Genomic DNA, 16,382 nt, shown 5'->3' on the forward strand with positions numbered 1-16,382 from the left:
CACTGGTCTTCCTAGGTCATCCAGGTCTTGGACGATCCTATTTTACCGGAGTCCTTTCTCTTGTCTTAAAACAAACGCCTTTATGCTGAAATGAGAACACACAGGCCCGTGGAAGTGTTTCAGTGTTTCACATACTGTTTTGCAAAGTAATGTATCTGAACTACGGTCACTGTAACAGTTGGGATGCATAACGATATAGCTCTTCACATCAGAACGACAGTCCTCGCTCTCCCTAGGGCTTCAAAGACAGCTATAGATGGGAAAATACACAAATAGAAATAGTTTGTTTTCCCATTTTAGGATTCAGCGACGGAGGTACAGGACTGGCCGCGAGGAGCCCTGGCAAGGAGAGTGATTGGCTTAGTACGAGATGTACAGACGGAGTATGATCTAACCTTTGATTGATCATCCCTGGATTCTAATCCAGGCAAGTTGGCAATTAGTATTTTGTAAACATAAATCGTCAGTGCAAGAGAATACCCCGTCTTGACTATCCTCAGAAACAGATCATTTATTTTGGTGTAAAGGACAAAACAGATAGAAAATTACATGAATGGAAGACTGGAAATAAGTGATATCACCAGACGTTCGCCAAGGGGAAAGCATGTCCGGCTCTACCTAGCACCCGCCATTCACACAGCCTGCTTACAGAGTATTGATTTCATTTCTGTACTTCCAGGGTAACTTAGTGACAAATGTATCTGAAAGTGCTTTACATTCTGTCATACACTGTTCAAAACCAATGTGCCCATACTCTTGGCTGTCAGCAGTTAATCTACTTCACCTTCATCAGAGTAGACTCGCCCCATGAACATTACTGAGACACCAGATCGGTAAACCAAACTCACTATATTACTCATAACTCATAAGATTTGTTCTTTGTTGTTTTACGCCGCACTCAACAATATTCTTGTTATATATCTAATCGAGTCTGGACTAGACAATCAAGTGATTGACATCGTGAGTATCAATCTACGCAACAGGGATACGAACAGATGTGCTTGGTGACCGTTCCCTTTCAGTATCATAGACAGTAATAAATATTTGTTCACAGACTATTTAACCGTGTCGGTCAGCAAATCCCCTAAAGATACACATCGAGATGACTGGTGGAGAGTTTGAGGGTTCCCAGCAATCAACTATACAGTAAATGACGAACCCATTGGCACATGAATACGTTTATTCCATCAAAAGGTAGAAAATATTATGACTTATTCAAAATGTGGTAGACCATTCAGCAACGGCGCCCTCACTGCACGGTGTCATCACGACGTCACCGCCTACAGTGACGCGGATCTCAGGAAGTCCATGAAGTTGAACCTTGTGTCTCCCTGACATATGACGTCATCACAACAGCCAGGGTATGTGGTTGCCGAGCGGTAACAGAAGAACTTCCCGGTGGTGTCTTGTAACCGCACTGACACACCGCAACTACAACAACACAATCACACGTAAGAACGGTATCGTCACAGTAAAGATACTGCAGTAATGTGTTTTATTGTCCAACACGTTCCCTATATACAACTATACTATCATGCGAACACAACAAAGTATACAACCCATTAGCATTGTTTCAAGATGGAATTATATGGTCATAAGGACAAAGGATGTGTTTGTATATTGAGAGGCAAGCGTTTTTGTGACATGGATATGTTTTCACTGGTAATCTTGTGACTGAAAGTTTGGATTTGAAGCTGAGAAAGAGTGTGTTAAAATAGTCGAAGAAACGTAACGTAGAGGTTGTTGGGTTTGCACGAAAGTTGCGAGAAGCATGACATATTCGAGAAGCATGACATATTCGAAAAGCATGTCATCGAGAAGCATGACATATTCGAGAAGCATGACATATTCGAGAAGCATGACATATTCGAGAAGCTGACATATTCGAGAAGCATGACATATTCGAGAAGCATGACATATTCGAGAAGCATGACATATTCGAGAAGCTGACATATTCGAGAAGCATGACATATTCGAGAAGCATGACATATTCGAGAAGCTGACATATTCGAGAAGCATGACATATTCGAGAAGCATGACATATTCGAGTTTAGTTTTACGTCGCACTCAGCAATATTCCAGCTATATGGCGGTGGTCTGTAAATAATCGAAACTGGACCAGACAATCCAGTAATCAACAGCATGAACATCGATCTGTGAAATGTGGGGACCGATGACATGTGTCAACCAAGTCAGCGAGCCTGACCACCTGATCCCGTTAGTCACCTCTTACGACAAGCATGGGTAACTGAAGGCACATTCTAACCCGGACCTTCACGAGTGGGATAAAATGATAGATGGCGAGCTGCGGCTATGCTTTAGTCCTGTACTTCCCAGTGTGCCGTTGCTCGTTGATTCAACGTCCACAGAAACCCCATCTGCCACTTATGGCTACGTTTTCTGCAAAAATTAAGTTAGGGACCGTCCGATTGTGGCCGCCCACCAATAACGACCCCACGTCAGGACTGATGGATTCGAGACACAGGTTCCAGACAGCAAGCCTTACAGCGAGTACCATAACTGGCAACAGATGTGAGGATCTGCGTGAGCATGTCGACGACGTCTAGACGACCAGTTTGACGGCCAATTCTGACACCAGAACATACATCGACGTCAGAGCACTTGGATTGTGAGCACGTGAGTGGAGAAGAATTCTGTTCGCCGATGAGTTACGTTTCCTACCCCACCCCGCATGCCCTGATTTGTCACCCACTGAACACGCCTGGGATAAAATGGAGAGACGTTCACGACGTCATGCGAATCCTCCAATATGGAATTCAATCAAATCCTTCCTCGGATATGCAAGGATCTTCCCCAGGACTCTCATCGACGTTTAGTGGCCACAGTGAGGTGAGGTGTCCGGTCTGTCAATGCACAAGGTGAACTAACTCGCTACTGACCATGTCAACTTGCTTGTGAACCAGTCTTGTGGTGTGGCTCAGTTGCATATGCCAGGTGCGCTGTTCTGATGATCTTTACCGTGAAACATTTGTCTTTCCAGGTAATGACATTTCATTCGCAGCAATTTACCAATGATTCTGTTTGTCGTTTGCGTGTTGCAATAACTTTTGCCTTTGAGCATACATTTGAACGGTTACAAGTAAGCACTTATTTACATCATATATGACCGTCGTCCTTATTGTACTAATCTCATCAACACCAGCTCTTTCGCTCCATGTGACACTTTTATATGAGATATAATAGAACACCTCCGTAAAAGGCAGCGTCAGATCGAATTTCTGTCTAACCAAAGATGTCAAGTCAAGGCTTCTAAATTCTGTTTGTTCTGTTCTGCACATCAAGACACTACCCCCTTCTTTAGACCCTCAAGGGAAATTCCCAGATGAGACATATACCCACCTTTCACACACAGATTGCCCCGACTGAAGACAGGTACACTTGTTACACTTGCCAGGTGTCTGCCACTGGTCATTCAACCTCCGGCTACCCTCACAAACAGTCCCATCAGAGAGGATCCGGGACTCGCCTGAAACAACAACGATGAAGTTGTGACAAATCATCCATCTTCATAGAAACAAATAGGTTAAAACTGAAAAAGTGCGCCCGTACGATGGGAGATTCTGAGGAAAATCTAGATTTGCTTCATTTAGGACTTTCTCATTCCAGGAAGGGTTGGGCGGTAGACAACTTTGGGGTTCAGGGACTGTGAGACAGACAACCAGTTATCTTATTTCCGGGCATAGTTCCACCATAATGTATGTACTCGTGATCAGTGAATCGGAAGCTATGTTCGATTTTAAACCAATAATATGTGTCCCACAAAGAGGTATCCGAACTATCAGTTATAACTTCAAAACTTGAAACTGACGTCGTCTTTCTGACATTGTTTATGGTTTTACGCACACGTACGTGTCGACGATCGGCTAATCAGGTTACACACTGGTATGTTTCTTGCTAAGTACGTGGGCATGTTATACACTGGTATGTTTCTTACTACTTAAGTGGGCATGTTATACACTGGTATGTTTCTTACTACTTAAGTGGGCATGTTATACACTGGTATGTTTCTTACTACTTAAGTGGGCATGTTATACACTGGTATGTCACTTGGTACGTTTCTTACTAAGTACGTGGGCATGTTATACACTGGTATGTTTCTTACTACTTAAGTGGGCATGTTATACACTGCTATGTTTCATACTACTTAAGTGGGCATGTTATTAAACTGCAATGTTTCTTACTACTTAAGTGGACATGTTATACACTGGTATGTTTCTTACTACTTAAGTGGACATGTTATACACTGGTATGTTTCTTACTACTTAAGTGGGCATGTTATTCACTGCAATGTTTTTTACTACTTAAGTGGGCATACCATACACTGGTATGTTACTTACTACTTAAGTGGGCATGTTATACACTGATGCGTTTCTTACTAAGTACGTGGGCATGTTATACACTGGTATGTTTCTTACTACTTAAGTGGACATGTTATACACTGGTATGTTTCTTACTACTTAAGTGGGCATGTTATTCACTGCAATGTTTCTTACTACTTAAGTGGACATGTTATACACTGCAATGTTTCTTACTACTTGAGTGGGCGAAAAACAGTTATTTCCGAAGTTCGAATATGCAAACAAGATTACAATGTCAAGCTTGATGAGAAGTTAAGCATCCTATCGGATAGCAAACTTTGGTGGAAAATTATAAAGAACTACACAAATAAGTCGAATAAATCAAAATTGTTTCCGAGTTTAGAAAATGATGGAATTGTCTATGAAAATGATATTGACAAAGCAAATTTACTTAATGATTACTTTGTTAGACAAGACACTGTAGATAACGAAGATGACGATATTGAAGATCATGTACCCTAGTCTAACTCGTCACTAGACGAAATACGCATAACTGATATAGAAATTGAAGATATAATATCAACTCTTGATATCCGCAAATCAGTAGGACCTGACTTGATAAGTAATCGCATTCTTCAAATACTAAGCAAAAATATTTCCAAATCGCTGAGTTGACTATTTAATTTATCTCCATCAAAGTCATTATTTCCTTCAATTTGGAAAATAGCTTCAGCTGTTCCCTTACATATAAAGATAGGAATACGCAATGCCATTTAGAAAGTGGTCAAATGTAACATATGTTATATTTGGGATTACACTTTCTTAGTAAAGTACAGATTCTAGTACTCTTGTTGGGTTGAGTCCCATCCGGGATTCGAACCCACACCCTCAGAGTCAGGCACCTAATTAATCGCCAGCACACAAAGTCAGACACCTAGACCGCTCAGACACCAGTGTCAATCCCACTGTACATGCCTTAAGTGCAAGAATAAATATTGTTTAAACAATATACATGGGCATGTTATACACTGGTATGTTTCTTACCAGTACTTAACTGTGCATGTTATACACTGGTATGTATCTTTCTACTTAAGTGTGCATGTTATACATTGGTATGTTCCTTACCAGTACTTAACTGTGCATGTTATATACTGGTATGCTTCTTACCAGTACTTAACTGCATGCATGTTAGTACTTAACTGTGCATGTACTGGTATTCTTTACCAGTACTTAACTGTGCATGTTATATACTGGTATGCTTCTTACCAGTACTTAACTGTGCATGTTATATACTGGTATGCTTCTTACCAGTACTTAACTGTGCATGTTATACACTGGTATGTTTCTTACCAGTACTTAACTGTGCATGTTATATACTGGTATGTTTTTACCAGTACTTAACTGTGCATGTTATATACTGGTATGCTTCTTACCAGTACTTAACTGTGCATGTTATATACTGGTATGCTTCTTACCAGTACTTAACTGTGCATGTACTGGCATGTTATACACTGGTATATATAGTGGTATGCTTCTTACCAGTACTTAACTGTGCATGTTATATACTGGTATGCTTCCTACCAGTACTTAACTGTGCATGTTATACACTGGTATGTATCTTACCAGTACTTAAGTGTGCATGTTATACACTGGTATGTTTCTTACCAGTATTTAACTGTGCATGTTATACACTGGTATGTTATACTGCTTAAGTGTGCATGTTATATACTGGTATGTTTCTTACCAGTATTTAACTGTGCATGTTATATACTGGTATGCTTCTTACCAGTACTTAACTGTGCATGTTATATACTGGTATGCTTCTTACCAGTACTTAACTGTGCATGTTATATACTGGTATGCTTCTTACCAGTACTTTACTGTGCATGTTATATACTGGTATGTTTCTAACCAGTACTTTACTGTGCATGTTATACACTGGTATGTTTCTAACCAGTACTTTACTGCGCATGTTATACACTGGTATGTTTCTTACCATTATTTAACTGATCATGTTATACACTGGTATATTTTTACCAGTACTTAACTGTGTATGTTATACATTGGTATGTTTCTTACTATTTAAGGGTGCATGGTATATAAATATGTCTTCATATGTCAAACCTATAAACAGTAAACATGTTTATCGCTAAAAAATTGTACAATGTCGGGGTTAATTGCCTGTCGATTTTAAGTAATATAACATTTTGTGGTATCAAAGACTTGTTCCTATCCTCTAGCCTACCACTATTGACGTCCTATTGAAAATATAGACGCCGAAGTCATAGATAGACAGTCACATACCTTCAGTATGTTCAATATCTTTAAACAAGCTTGTTTTTGTAAAATAATTACTGGTTATCTAATGTTTAATAACACCGGAAACACAATGACACTCGTTAACTGTAATGTATATTGTATTAAGGAGGTAATGCAGACACTATGAAGACGGGTGTTTACATGCGTCACAATACTATCGACTGATAGTTACTGCAGACGGTTTTTAATACACAGTTCATCTCATAAAAAAATGTCTATCGCATTTAGTTGTCAATTATGAATGCATGAAACTATCGACATTTCAGGCACATATAGAAGTTTTACTCCAATTACATATGTATTTTTTTCTGACAAAATATATATTCCATAATGATATATATATATATATTGCACATCCATTAATCACAAAGATATGGCTTGTGTATCATCATCATCCATATAATTTCTAGTAGCCAATATTTCCAGAACCATTGTGTATGTACAGTCCAAATACCTCATTATCAATTCGTAGAATCTGAAGTTAATGCATACAATTATTTCATAAAGTATACGAGTTGTAAACCTTATCAATAAATACCTGGGAAGTTCGATCAAGATGTTTCTTCTATGAAAATGGTTTTGATCTACAATCAGTTTTATATGGAAATTATTCATTTTCTGATGACATTAATCAAAATATTGTTAACTCTGTAACACAACTAGTTTCCCCTGACAAAACGTTTCTCTAGCTTATTTCCTTCTATAGCATGTATTGTTAGTGTTTTACTGTTACCTAATACCATTAATTTTAAAGTGTGTTTTCCAGTGTTGATAAATTAACAGTGTATTACGTATTACCTTTGTATCGGAGAGGTATGCATATAGGCGTAATGCATGTTTACCGATCCATTCATTCATTGAATATAATATTGTTTAAACCATACCTGGGACGAAGCGTCTGGCAAACGTAGCTCCTTGAATCACCGCAACACACAGTAACAAAACTGCAATCCTCAACATGGTGCTTGTGGATAGGTCGAGGTAAAATTGTGAAGTAAGTAAAACTGTGACTTGAAAAGACTAAATATCTAAGCGCAATGGATAGTTTTCGCCACTGGTCTTAAACTATCATGGGATGGGTGGGGAGACACACACTAACCAAATATGCAGCGCAAACACTTCATGACCACATGTGGGTCGAGTAATTAGCCCTGCCGCTATATTGAGACTGAGTCGTGTTTGTTGCGATACACTGGAGTCATTGAGCTTACTCAGGCCCGTCCGCCTTCTCTCCTTTCTCTGTACACTGGTGCTTTGAGGGTGTGTTAAACCGCGGTACATATGACGTAGGACTAAAACCCACATGGGACTGCATCTTGTGAACTGATGGAAATAAGGGTCTCCCTCTGTAAATAACCAGCAAGCGGAAAGGTCTGCTCTGACTAGTCTATGAATATTTCCTTCTGACAAGCATTACTTCAGACATCGTTGACAATACGCGCGTATGTTCAGATTCGGGTGGGTTTTTTACAGGGAATGAAACGGAAGATATATTAACATATATTTTTCAAAGGCACTGTGCCTTCAAATATAGACTTACTTCTTTTAATATTCATTAAAGCGTGTTTTATCTCATCCTTCACTATTAAACGCCACATAACGTTGAATGCATACATACATGCATACATACATACATGCATGCATGCATGCATGCATACATACATACATACATACATACATACATACATACATACATACATACATACATACATACATACATACATACATACATACATACATACATACATACATACATACATACATACATACATACATACATACATACATACATACATACATTACATACATTCAGCCGCGCCGAAAACTGGGCGTGAAATTAAGGAAGGATAACAATATATGGATGAACAACTTGTTTACTACAGTGAGAGCGACGTTTTGGTGTGGGTTCTCTAGTACGCCTTTGTCAAGCAAGTGATGAACAGAATAAGGATTGAGAGGTAAATGATCAGGTGTGAGGAAGTGTTTGTACAGTACAATGGGGATTAGGACTGCAATAGCATGGGAAGCCAGTTAACTACTCATTGTTTAAGACAGATAGAAACGTTAACACGTGAAGCCTGCTGTATAAACATAAGGATTTGAATTCATCTTAGATGAGTTGATGGTGCGCAGGAGGTATGAAAATGGCCTTGGTCACGGTTTACACTACAGGCTTGTCTAACTATATACTTCTTCTATATAATTATTATTTAAGAAGCCGAATAAAAGAAACTCCTGGCGAGTGCGTAAGGCGGTACAAAAACAGGATGATTCGAAATATATTTTGATGTTTTAATTCATTAAAGTATATATTTTTCTCCTGTTCGTGTAAAAGGATTTCAAGATCTACTGTACTTATATTCTTCCCTTCTTTCATCGTATTGCACAACATCGAAAATATGTAATTAGTCCTTTGAATGACATTCAGAAGTAATGAAGCACTGATTATAGTATGTTTTGGATATCAACTTCTTTATTTGTTAAACAATACGCTTACGAAGGTGTAACCCTCCACCTTCTGAGGTGAACGTACCTTTAGCAGTAAGAATTAACTCGTTTTTAACAAATAAAGAAGTTGGTATCCCAAAACAAATTGGTCTCATATATGTAATTGTAAAGGATAAGCAGAAATGCCTTGACAAACAGTGCTATGTCTGATTATACAAACCATTCAGCTGTATGCTAGTACGTCTTCAGCTAAGCCTTTAACATACATACTTTGTAAGGATCGAGGTCTTTGACTAAGAGAGTGTCTGACATTGTTGTTACGTACACACAAGTGAATAAACTATGTCGTCATGAAATAGTCGCTGAAATAGTAAGATTGTAATTGGGTACTTTGAGTATATTGAACCGTATGCGTCCTGTGCCCACCTCCCTCGCCACCAAGTCAGACATGATATTGAACCAATCCAAGTATGTAAATACCCTTCTCACGGTGGACGGGTACATGAGAGTACTACACCAACAGACATAGATGCGAGTAGGTTTGTGCAGCCAAGGAGAAGTAGGCACTGGTGATTCACCAACGTATTTTGTCACTGAATCGCAGTAAATTGCAATAAATAAACATGTGTCATAAATAGTTATTTTGTCGACTGATCAAGGTGGCCCCACCACCACGGCCTACAGTATTATTATTCAATCACAGGTCCATTACCGACCTTTACGTCTTTGAAACAAGGATTGAAAGGGGTGAGAGGGAGGTTTCCATTCACCTGTTTACTCAAAACAGAGCATACTCTCAAATGTCTGCCGGTCCTTCTTTGCCCGCCTTCATCTTACTGCTCATGTACTGCATGATCTCATCACGACTTCCGAGTACATTTCTCCTTTATCAGTGAAACGACACTCCAAAGATAACTTCTTTTGTGGTGAATGTATGCTTCGTATTTGCTGAAATACTTCCACAGCATATGTTGTGAAAGGGTGTGGTGAGGCTCTATACGGAAACTGTGATACGGAATTTTAATACTTTAATTCATTGGTATGTGCAATATGACAATGCAAGTTACTAGACGCCACGAAATGCGATCAGATGAACTGAAAATGAGATGTCTTCGAATTCTGTACTTAGACTACCCATCAACAGTTTAGACTCACTAGTGTAATTGTAGCCACTTACTTCAGTCAATTGTTCTGAAGTAGATTTTGCAAAATATTCCGTACTGCTTAAATGTATTCTCTAAACATGAATTGATGTATTGTAAAGCAAATTCGTAACGTTGAAAAGATTATTGTCATTAGTTCAATAACTGATGGAACTCAGTGAAAATTGGTGAATTCTTAACAAAACTTTACACCAAAAGTCAGCTGTTCACATGCACTATATTTGCACATGCTTTTCAGCAATTTGATGCATGATCCTCGTGCAGTTCATCTGCATAAGGTTTTCAGTTGGTTATACCAAGTTAGTGGAGGAATTCATCTTCGATGTAACATATATATATAACATATTGTGAGTCTAAACGTTTGATGGGTAGTATATATATTGCGACGTACATGATCGTATGTGTGTGACTGCTTCCACTACCGGTCAGCTCATTGAGACAGCATGTCGCTGTTTAAACACGACTTCCCCTCACAGTATGCTGTCTCCTAGCTGACCTGTCCATGGTTTAGAACCCTAATTCCTAGCGCCAGCCAGGGCAACGACAAGTACCAGACGGTCTCACCACTGAACCATAGGCGAGGTAGAGTTTCAATAGTTACTGACAATGGGTACAGCTGCATACCAAAAATGTTATTGCATGCATTATGTGATTGATATTTGTACGTAAGCACGACGTACGTGTTGTAAGTATACTCATGGTGTATTAAGCCATATCCAGTCATGCTTGACCACATAAGGTTAAAAGAGAGAAGAGCCTAAGTCCGGAATTTGTAATCACCCTTCTCTTTGAGATATTTGTATTTCATTAATATTAAGATTCGATGCCACAGAGATGGCGTCCTTTCAAGGTCGGTGCCAATCTTTATTTGCCATTTTGTTTCAACATGGATATCACTAACGATAGCTACTTCTACAGAGGGTGATATTGTGTCATCCTTTTCTGACTCATCAGAAGTTTAGATGCAGCTTTTACCAATTTCCCATTTTCAAACAGTCCAAAAAGAGTAAACATCCACGGAAATTCACCACCCACAACGTCTCTACTTCATCCATTACAAAGCATGCGTTTAATTTCGATTGAGTCCAGTTTCGCAGAGGAACAACCATTACTTGACTGATGTTTGAACACTGTCTGAATTCCACACTAACATTACTACTGGCACCTGCCCTCACATGGATCCAAAGCATTGCTTCAACGATTGCTCCAAGTTGAGCAAACACACACACAAGTGATCCCTTAAACAATATAGACACCAGCACCAGCACGATCAAGCACTGGGCACTCATATCCACCGGTTTAAATCTAACTGTTATTTACATAATGTAAAGTATGGAGATGCTCCTCGGGTATGACTTTAAGACGGAGTGCTGGCCCAGATTTAGTAACCTGATCCAATACACTTCGAGGAGAAGGTGTCGCACAATCTCGCCCTGTCCATGACCCAGACGAAATCTCGTCCTGGACATGGCCAAGCCATAATCTCGTCCTGGAATGGCCAAGCAATAATCTCGTCCTGGACATGGCCAAGCCATAATCTCGTCCTGGAATGGCCAAGCCATAATCTCGTCCTGGACATGGCCAAGCCAAAATCTCGTCCTGGAATGGCCAAGCCATAATCTCGTCCTGGACATGGCCAAGCCATAATCTCGTCCTGGAATGGCCAAGCCATAATCTCGTCCTGGACATGGCCAAGCCACAATCTCGTCCTGGACATGGCCTAGCCACAATCTCGTCCTGGACATGGCCAAGCCTCACCTGTCCTGGAATGGCCAAGCCATAATCTCGTCCTGGACATGGCCAAGCCACAATCTCGCTCTGGACATTGCCTAGCCAAAATATCGTCCTGGACATTACCTAGCCACAATCTCGCTCTGGACATGGTTAAGCCAAAATCTCGTCCTGGACATAACCTAGCCACAATCTCGCTCTGGACATAACCTAGGCACAATCTCGCTCTGGACATAACCTAGCCACAATATCGTCCTGGACATAACCTAGGCACAATCTCGTTCTGGACATAACCTAGGCACAATCTCGCTCTGGACATAACCTAGCCACAATCTCGCTCTGGACATAACCTAGCCACAATCTCGTCCTGGACATGACCAAGCCACAATCTCGCTCTGGACATAACCTAGCCACAATCTCGTCCTGGACATAACCTAGCCACAATCTCGCTCTGGACATTACCTAACCACAATCTCGTCCTAGACATAACCTAGCCACAATCTCGTCCTGTTCATGGCCAAGCCTCGCCCTCTACATGATCTAGCCATAATCTCGTCCTGACATGATCTAGACATAATCTCGTCCTGACATGATCTAGACATAATCTCGTCCTGGACATGACCAAGCCACAATCTCGCTCTGGACATAACCTAGGCACAATCTCGTCCTGGACATAACCTAGGCACAATCTCGTTCTGGACATAACCTAGGCACAATCTCGCTCTGGACATAACCTAGCCACAATCTCGTCCTGGACATGACCAAGCCACAATCTCGCTCTGGACATAACCTAGTCACAATCTCGTCCTGGACATAACCTAGCCACAATCTCGCTCTGGACATTACCTAGCCACAATCTCGTCCTAGACATGGCCAAGCCACAATCTCGCTCTGGACATAACCTAGCCACAATCTCGTCCTGTTCATGGCCAAGCCTCGCCCTCTACATGATCTAGCCATAATCTCGTCCTGACATGATCTAGACATAATCTCGTCCTGACATGATCTAGACATTATCTCGTCCTGACATGATCTAGCCATAATCTCGTCCTGGACATGGCCTAGCCACAATCTCGTCCTGGACATAACCGAGCCACAATCTCGCTCTGGACATAACCGAGCCACAATCTCGCTCTGGACATAACCTAGCCACAATCTCGCTCTGGACATGATCTAGCCACAATTTCGTCCTGGACATGACCTAGCCACAATCTCGTCCTAGACATGACCAAGCCAAAATCTCGCTCTGGACATGGCCAAGCCCAAATCTTTTCCTGTTCATGGCCAAGCCTCGCCCTCTACATGATCTAGCCATAATTTCGTCCTGACATGATCTACCCACAATCTCGTCCTGGACATGACCAAGCCACAATCTCGTCCTGGACATAACCTAGCCAAAATCTTTTCCTGTTCATGGCAAAGCCTCGCCCTCTACATGATCTAGCCATAATTTCGTCCTGACATGATCTAGCCACAATCTCGTCCTGGACATGGCCTAGCCACAATCTCGTCCTGGACATGGCCTAGGCACAATCTCGTCCTAGACATGACCAAGCCACAATCTCGCTCTGGACATAACCTAGCCACAATCTTTTCCTGTTCATGGCCAAGCTTCGCCCTCTACATGATCTAGCCATAATCTCGTCCTGACATGATCTAGACATAATCTCGTCCTGACATGATCTAGCCACAATTTCGTCCTGGACATGGCCTAGCCACAATCTCGTCCTGGACATGACATATCCACAATCTCGTCCTGGACATGGCCTAGGCACAATCTCGTCCTAGACATAACCAAGCCACAATCTCGCTCTGGACATAACCTAGCCACAATCTTTTCCTGTTCATGGCCAAGCCTCGCCCTCTACATGATCTAGCCATAATTTCGTCCTGACATGATCTAGACATAATCTCGTCCTGGACATGGCCTAGCCACAAACTCGTCCTGGACATGAAATATCCACAATCTCGTCCTGACATGATCTAGCCACAATTTCGTCCTGGACATGGCCTAGGCACAATCTCGTCCTGGACATAACCTAGCCACGAATTTTTCCTGTTCATGGCCAAGCCTCGCCCTCTGCATGATCTAGCCACAATCTCGTCCTGACATGATCTAGACATAATCTCGTCCTGGACATAACCGAGCCACAATCTCGCTCTGGACATAACCGAGCCATAATCTCGTCCTGGACATGGCCTAGCCACAATCTCGTCCTGGACATGACCTATCAAGAATTTCGTCCTGGACATGGTTAAGCCACAATCTCGTCCTGAACATGGTCTGGCCACAATCTCGTTCTGGATTTGGCCTAGCCACAATCTCGTCCTGTTCATAGCCTAGCCACAATCTCGCTCTGGACATAACCTAGCCACAATCTTTTCCTGTTCATGGCCAAGCCTCGCCCTCTGCATGATCTAGCCATAATCTCGTCCTGACATGATCTAGACATAATCTCGTCCTGACATGATCTAGCCACAATCTCGTCCTGGACATGGCCTAGCCACAATCCCGTCCTTTTCATGACCTAGCCACAATCTCGTCATGGACATGACCTTACTACAATACTCTTCCTGGACATGGCCTCACCATAATCCCGTCCTGGATTTGGCCTAGCCACAATCTCGTCCTGGACATGGCCTAGCCATAATCTCATCCTGTTCATAGCCTAGCCACAATCTCGTCCTGGACATGACCTAACTACAAAACTCGTCCTGACATGACAAAGCCAGAATCTCGCTCTGGACATAACCTAGCCACAATCTCGTCCTGTTCATGGCCAAGCCACAGTCTCGTCCTGGACATGACATAGCAACAATCTCGTTCTGGACATGACCTAGCCAATATTTCGTCCTGGACATGGCCTAGCTACAATCTCGTCCTGGACATGACCTACCCAATATTTCGTCCTGGACATGACCTAGCCAATATTTCGTACTGGACATGACATAGCCACAATCTCGTCCTGGGCATGACCTAGCCAATATTTCGTCCTGGACATGGCCTAGCTACAATCTCGTCCTGGACATGACCTACCCAACAATCTCGTCCTGGACATGACCTAGCCAATATTTCGTCCTGGACATGGCCTAGCTACAATCTCGTCCTGGACATGACCTACCCAATATTTCGACCTGGACATGACCTAGCCAATATTTCGTCCTGGACATGACATAGCCACAATCTCGTCCTGGGCATGACCTAGCCAATATTTCGTCCTGGACATGGCCTAGCTACAATCTCGTCCTGGACATGACCTACCCAATATTTCGTCCTGGACATGACCTAGCCAATATTTCGTCCTGGACATGACATAGCTACAATCTCGTCCTGGACATGACCTAGCCAATATTTCGTCCTGGACATGGCCTAGCTACAATCTCGCCCTGGACATGGTCTGGCCACAATGTCGCTCTGGACATGACAAAGCCACAGTTACAAACCGTTCCAGGTATGGTTTCATCTGCATGTCTAGCAGGACTGGGAAAAGCACTGTTATCTTGATAAGTACATATACATTTTATTGTGCACGAATATATTTTCAATCATATTAATGGATGAATACTTTGCTCATTTCATTTCAAACATCCTCTCCTCGTCAGTGCGTACAGCATCTGTCAGCCAGGGCTGTTTCAGAGCTCACCGAATTATCAGCTCACCAGTATCCTCATATTACGATTTATAGCATGTTATCAAGGCTGGCTGCCAACAAACACAGGACACAGATGTAATTTTCATGTCTGCATGCATGTTATCGTGTCCCCGTGTGGTTCAGGGACTATTAGCACATGAGCATTTCACGATTATCAAAGCAGGAGGCTAAAGTAGCGTAAAAGTATTGTCCCCTTGGCAGTGAAGGGAGTCATGCAGGAAGCACCGTACGTTCCCTTGATCCGACGAAAAGTGGTCTAGCTCAAGTTGCTAGTGGTATATAGCCTAGATTTATCATATACAATTATACTAAACAATTTCACTTAAAATTATTGGTTTACGTTGGAATTAGTTTGTTTTATACCCACAGTGTGATACATTACCTACTGTAGTCAACTCCATGGGGTTGGGATTTGTTAGAAACAGGCATGAGTGGTTGATTTACTGTGTTGCCATGGGAGCAAGGTTCTGTAATCAGTCTGCCATTCCTGCAGTACACCTCTACATCCGTGTCCCTCAGATCAGCCTTGGTCTCTGTAGCTTGGTGAGGTCGTCAGCAACAACTATATGCAACACTCCTCAAAATATGCCTGTGAATCAATACTGTAACTTTCTCCTCCGTCAGAGAAAAAAAACATTGAGCGGGTGGACCTTTCGTGTTTTGAATGTTTCACCACTTTCCGATGCGCCCGTAAAATATCCTGTCTCACGTTCAAATCCAAGGACATGTGGCATCGTGTGTCCTGATGG

The 16,382-nt window shown here is 41.8% G+C and overlaps 1 protein-coding gene across 1 annotated transcript; it reads right to left on the reverse strand.

Moving 5' to 3' along the window:
• Positions 1 to 1,162: 1,162 nt before the first annotated feature.
• On the reverse strand, positions 1,163 to 7,737 carry LOC124285892. The gene is made up of 3 exons (XM_046722177.1): positions 7,523 to 7,737; positions 3,361 to 3,487; positions 1,163 to 1,431 (listed from the first exon to the last, which is right to left on the reverse strand). Exons 1-3 carry the CDS (start codon positions 7,596 to 7,598, stop codon positions 1,281 to 1,283), a joined length of 354 nt encoding a protein of 117 aa, XP_046578133.1. The 5' UTR covers positions 7,599 to 7,737; the 3' UTR covers positions 1,163 to 1,280.
• Between the last annotated feature and the right edge of the window lie 8,645 nt (positions 7,738 to 16,382).

This window comes from Haliotis rubra, unplaced genomic scaffold (genome assembly GCF_003918875.1).
Source record: "Haliotis rubra isolate DU_JTF1 unplaced genomic scaffold, ASM391887v1 Scf110, whole genome shotgun sequence".
In the NCBI taxonomy this organism is placed as follows: Eukaryota; Metazoa; Mollusca; class Gastropoda; order Lepetellida; family Haliotidae; genus Haliotis; species Haliotis rubra.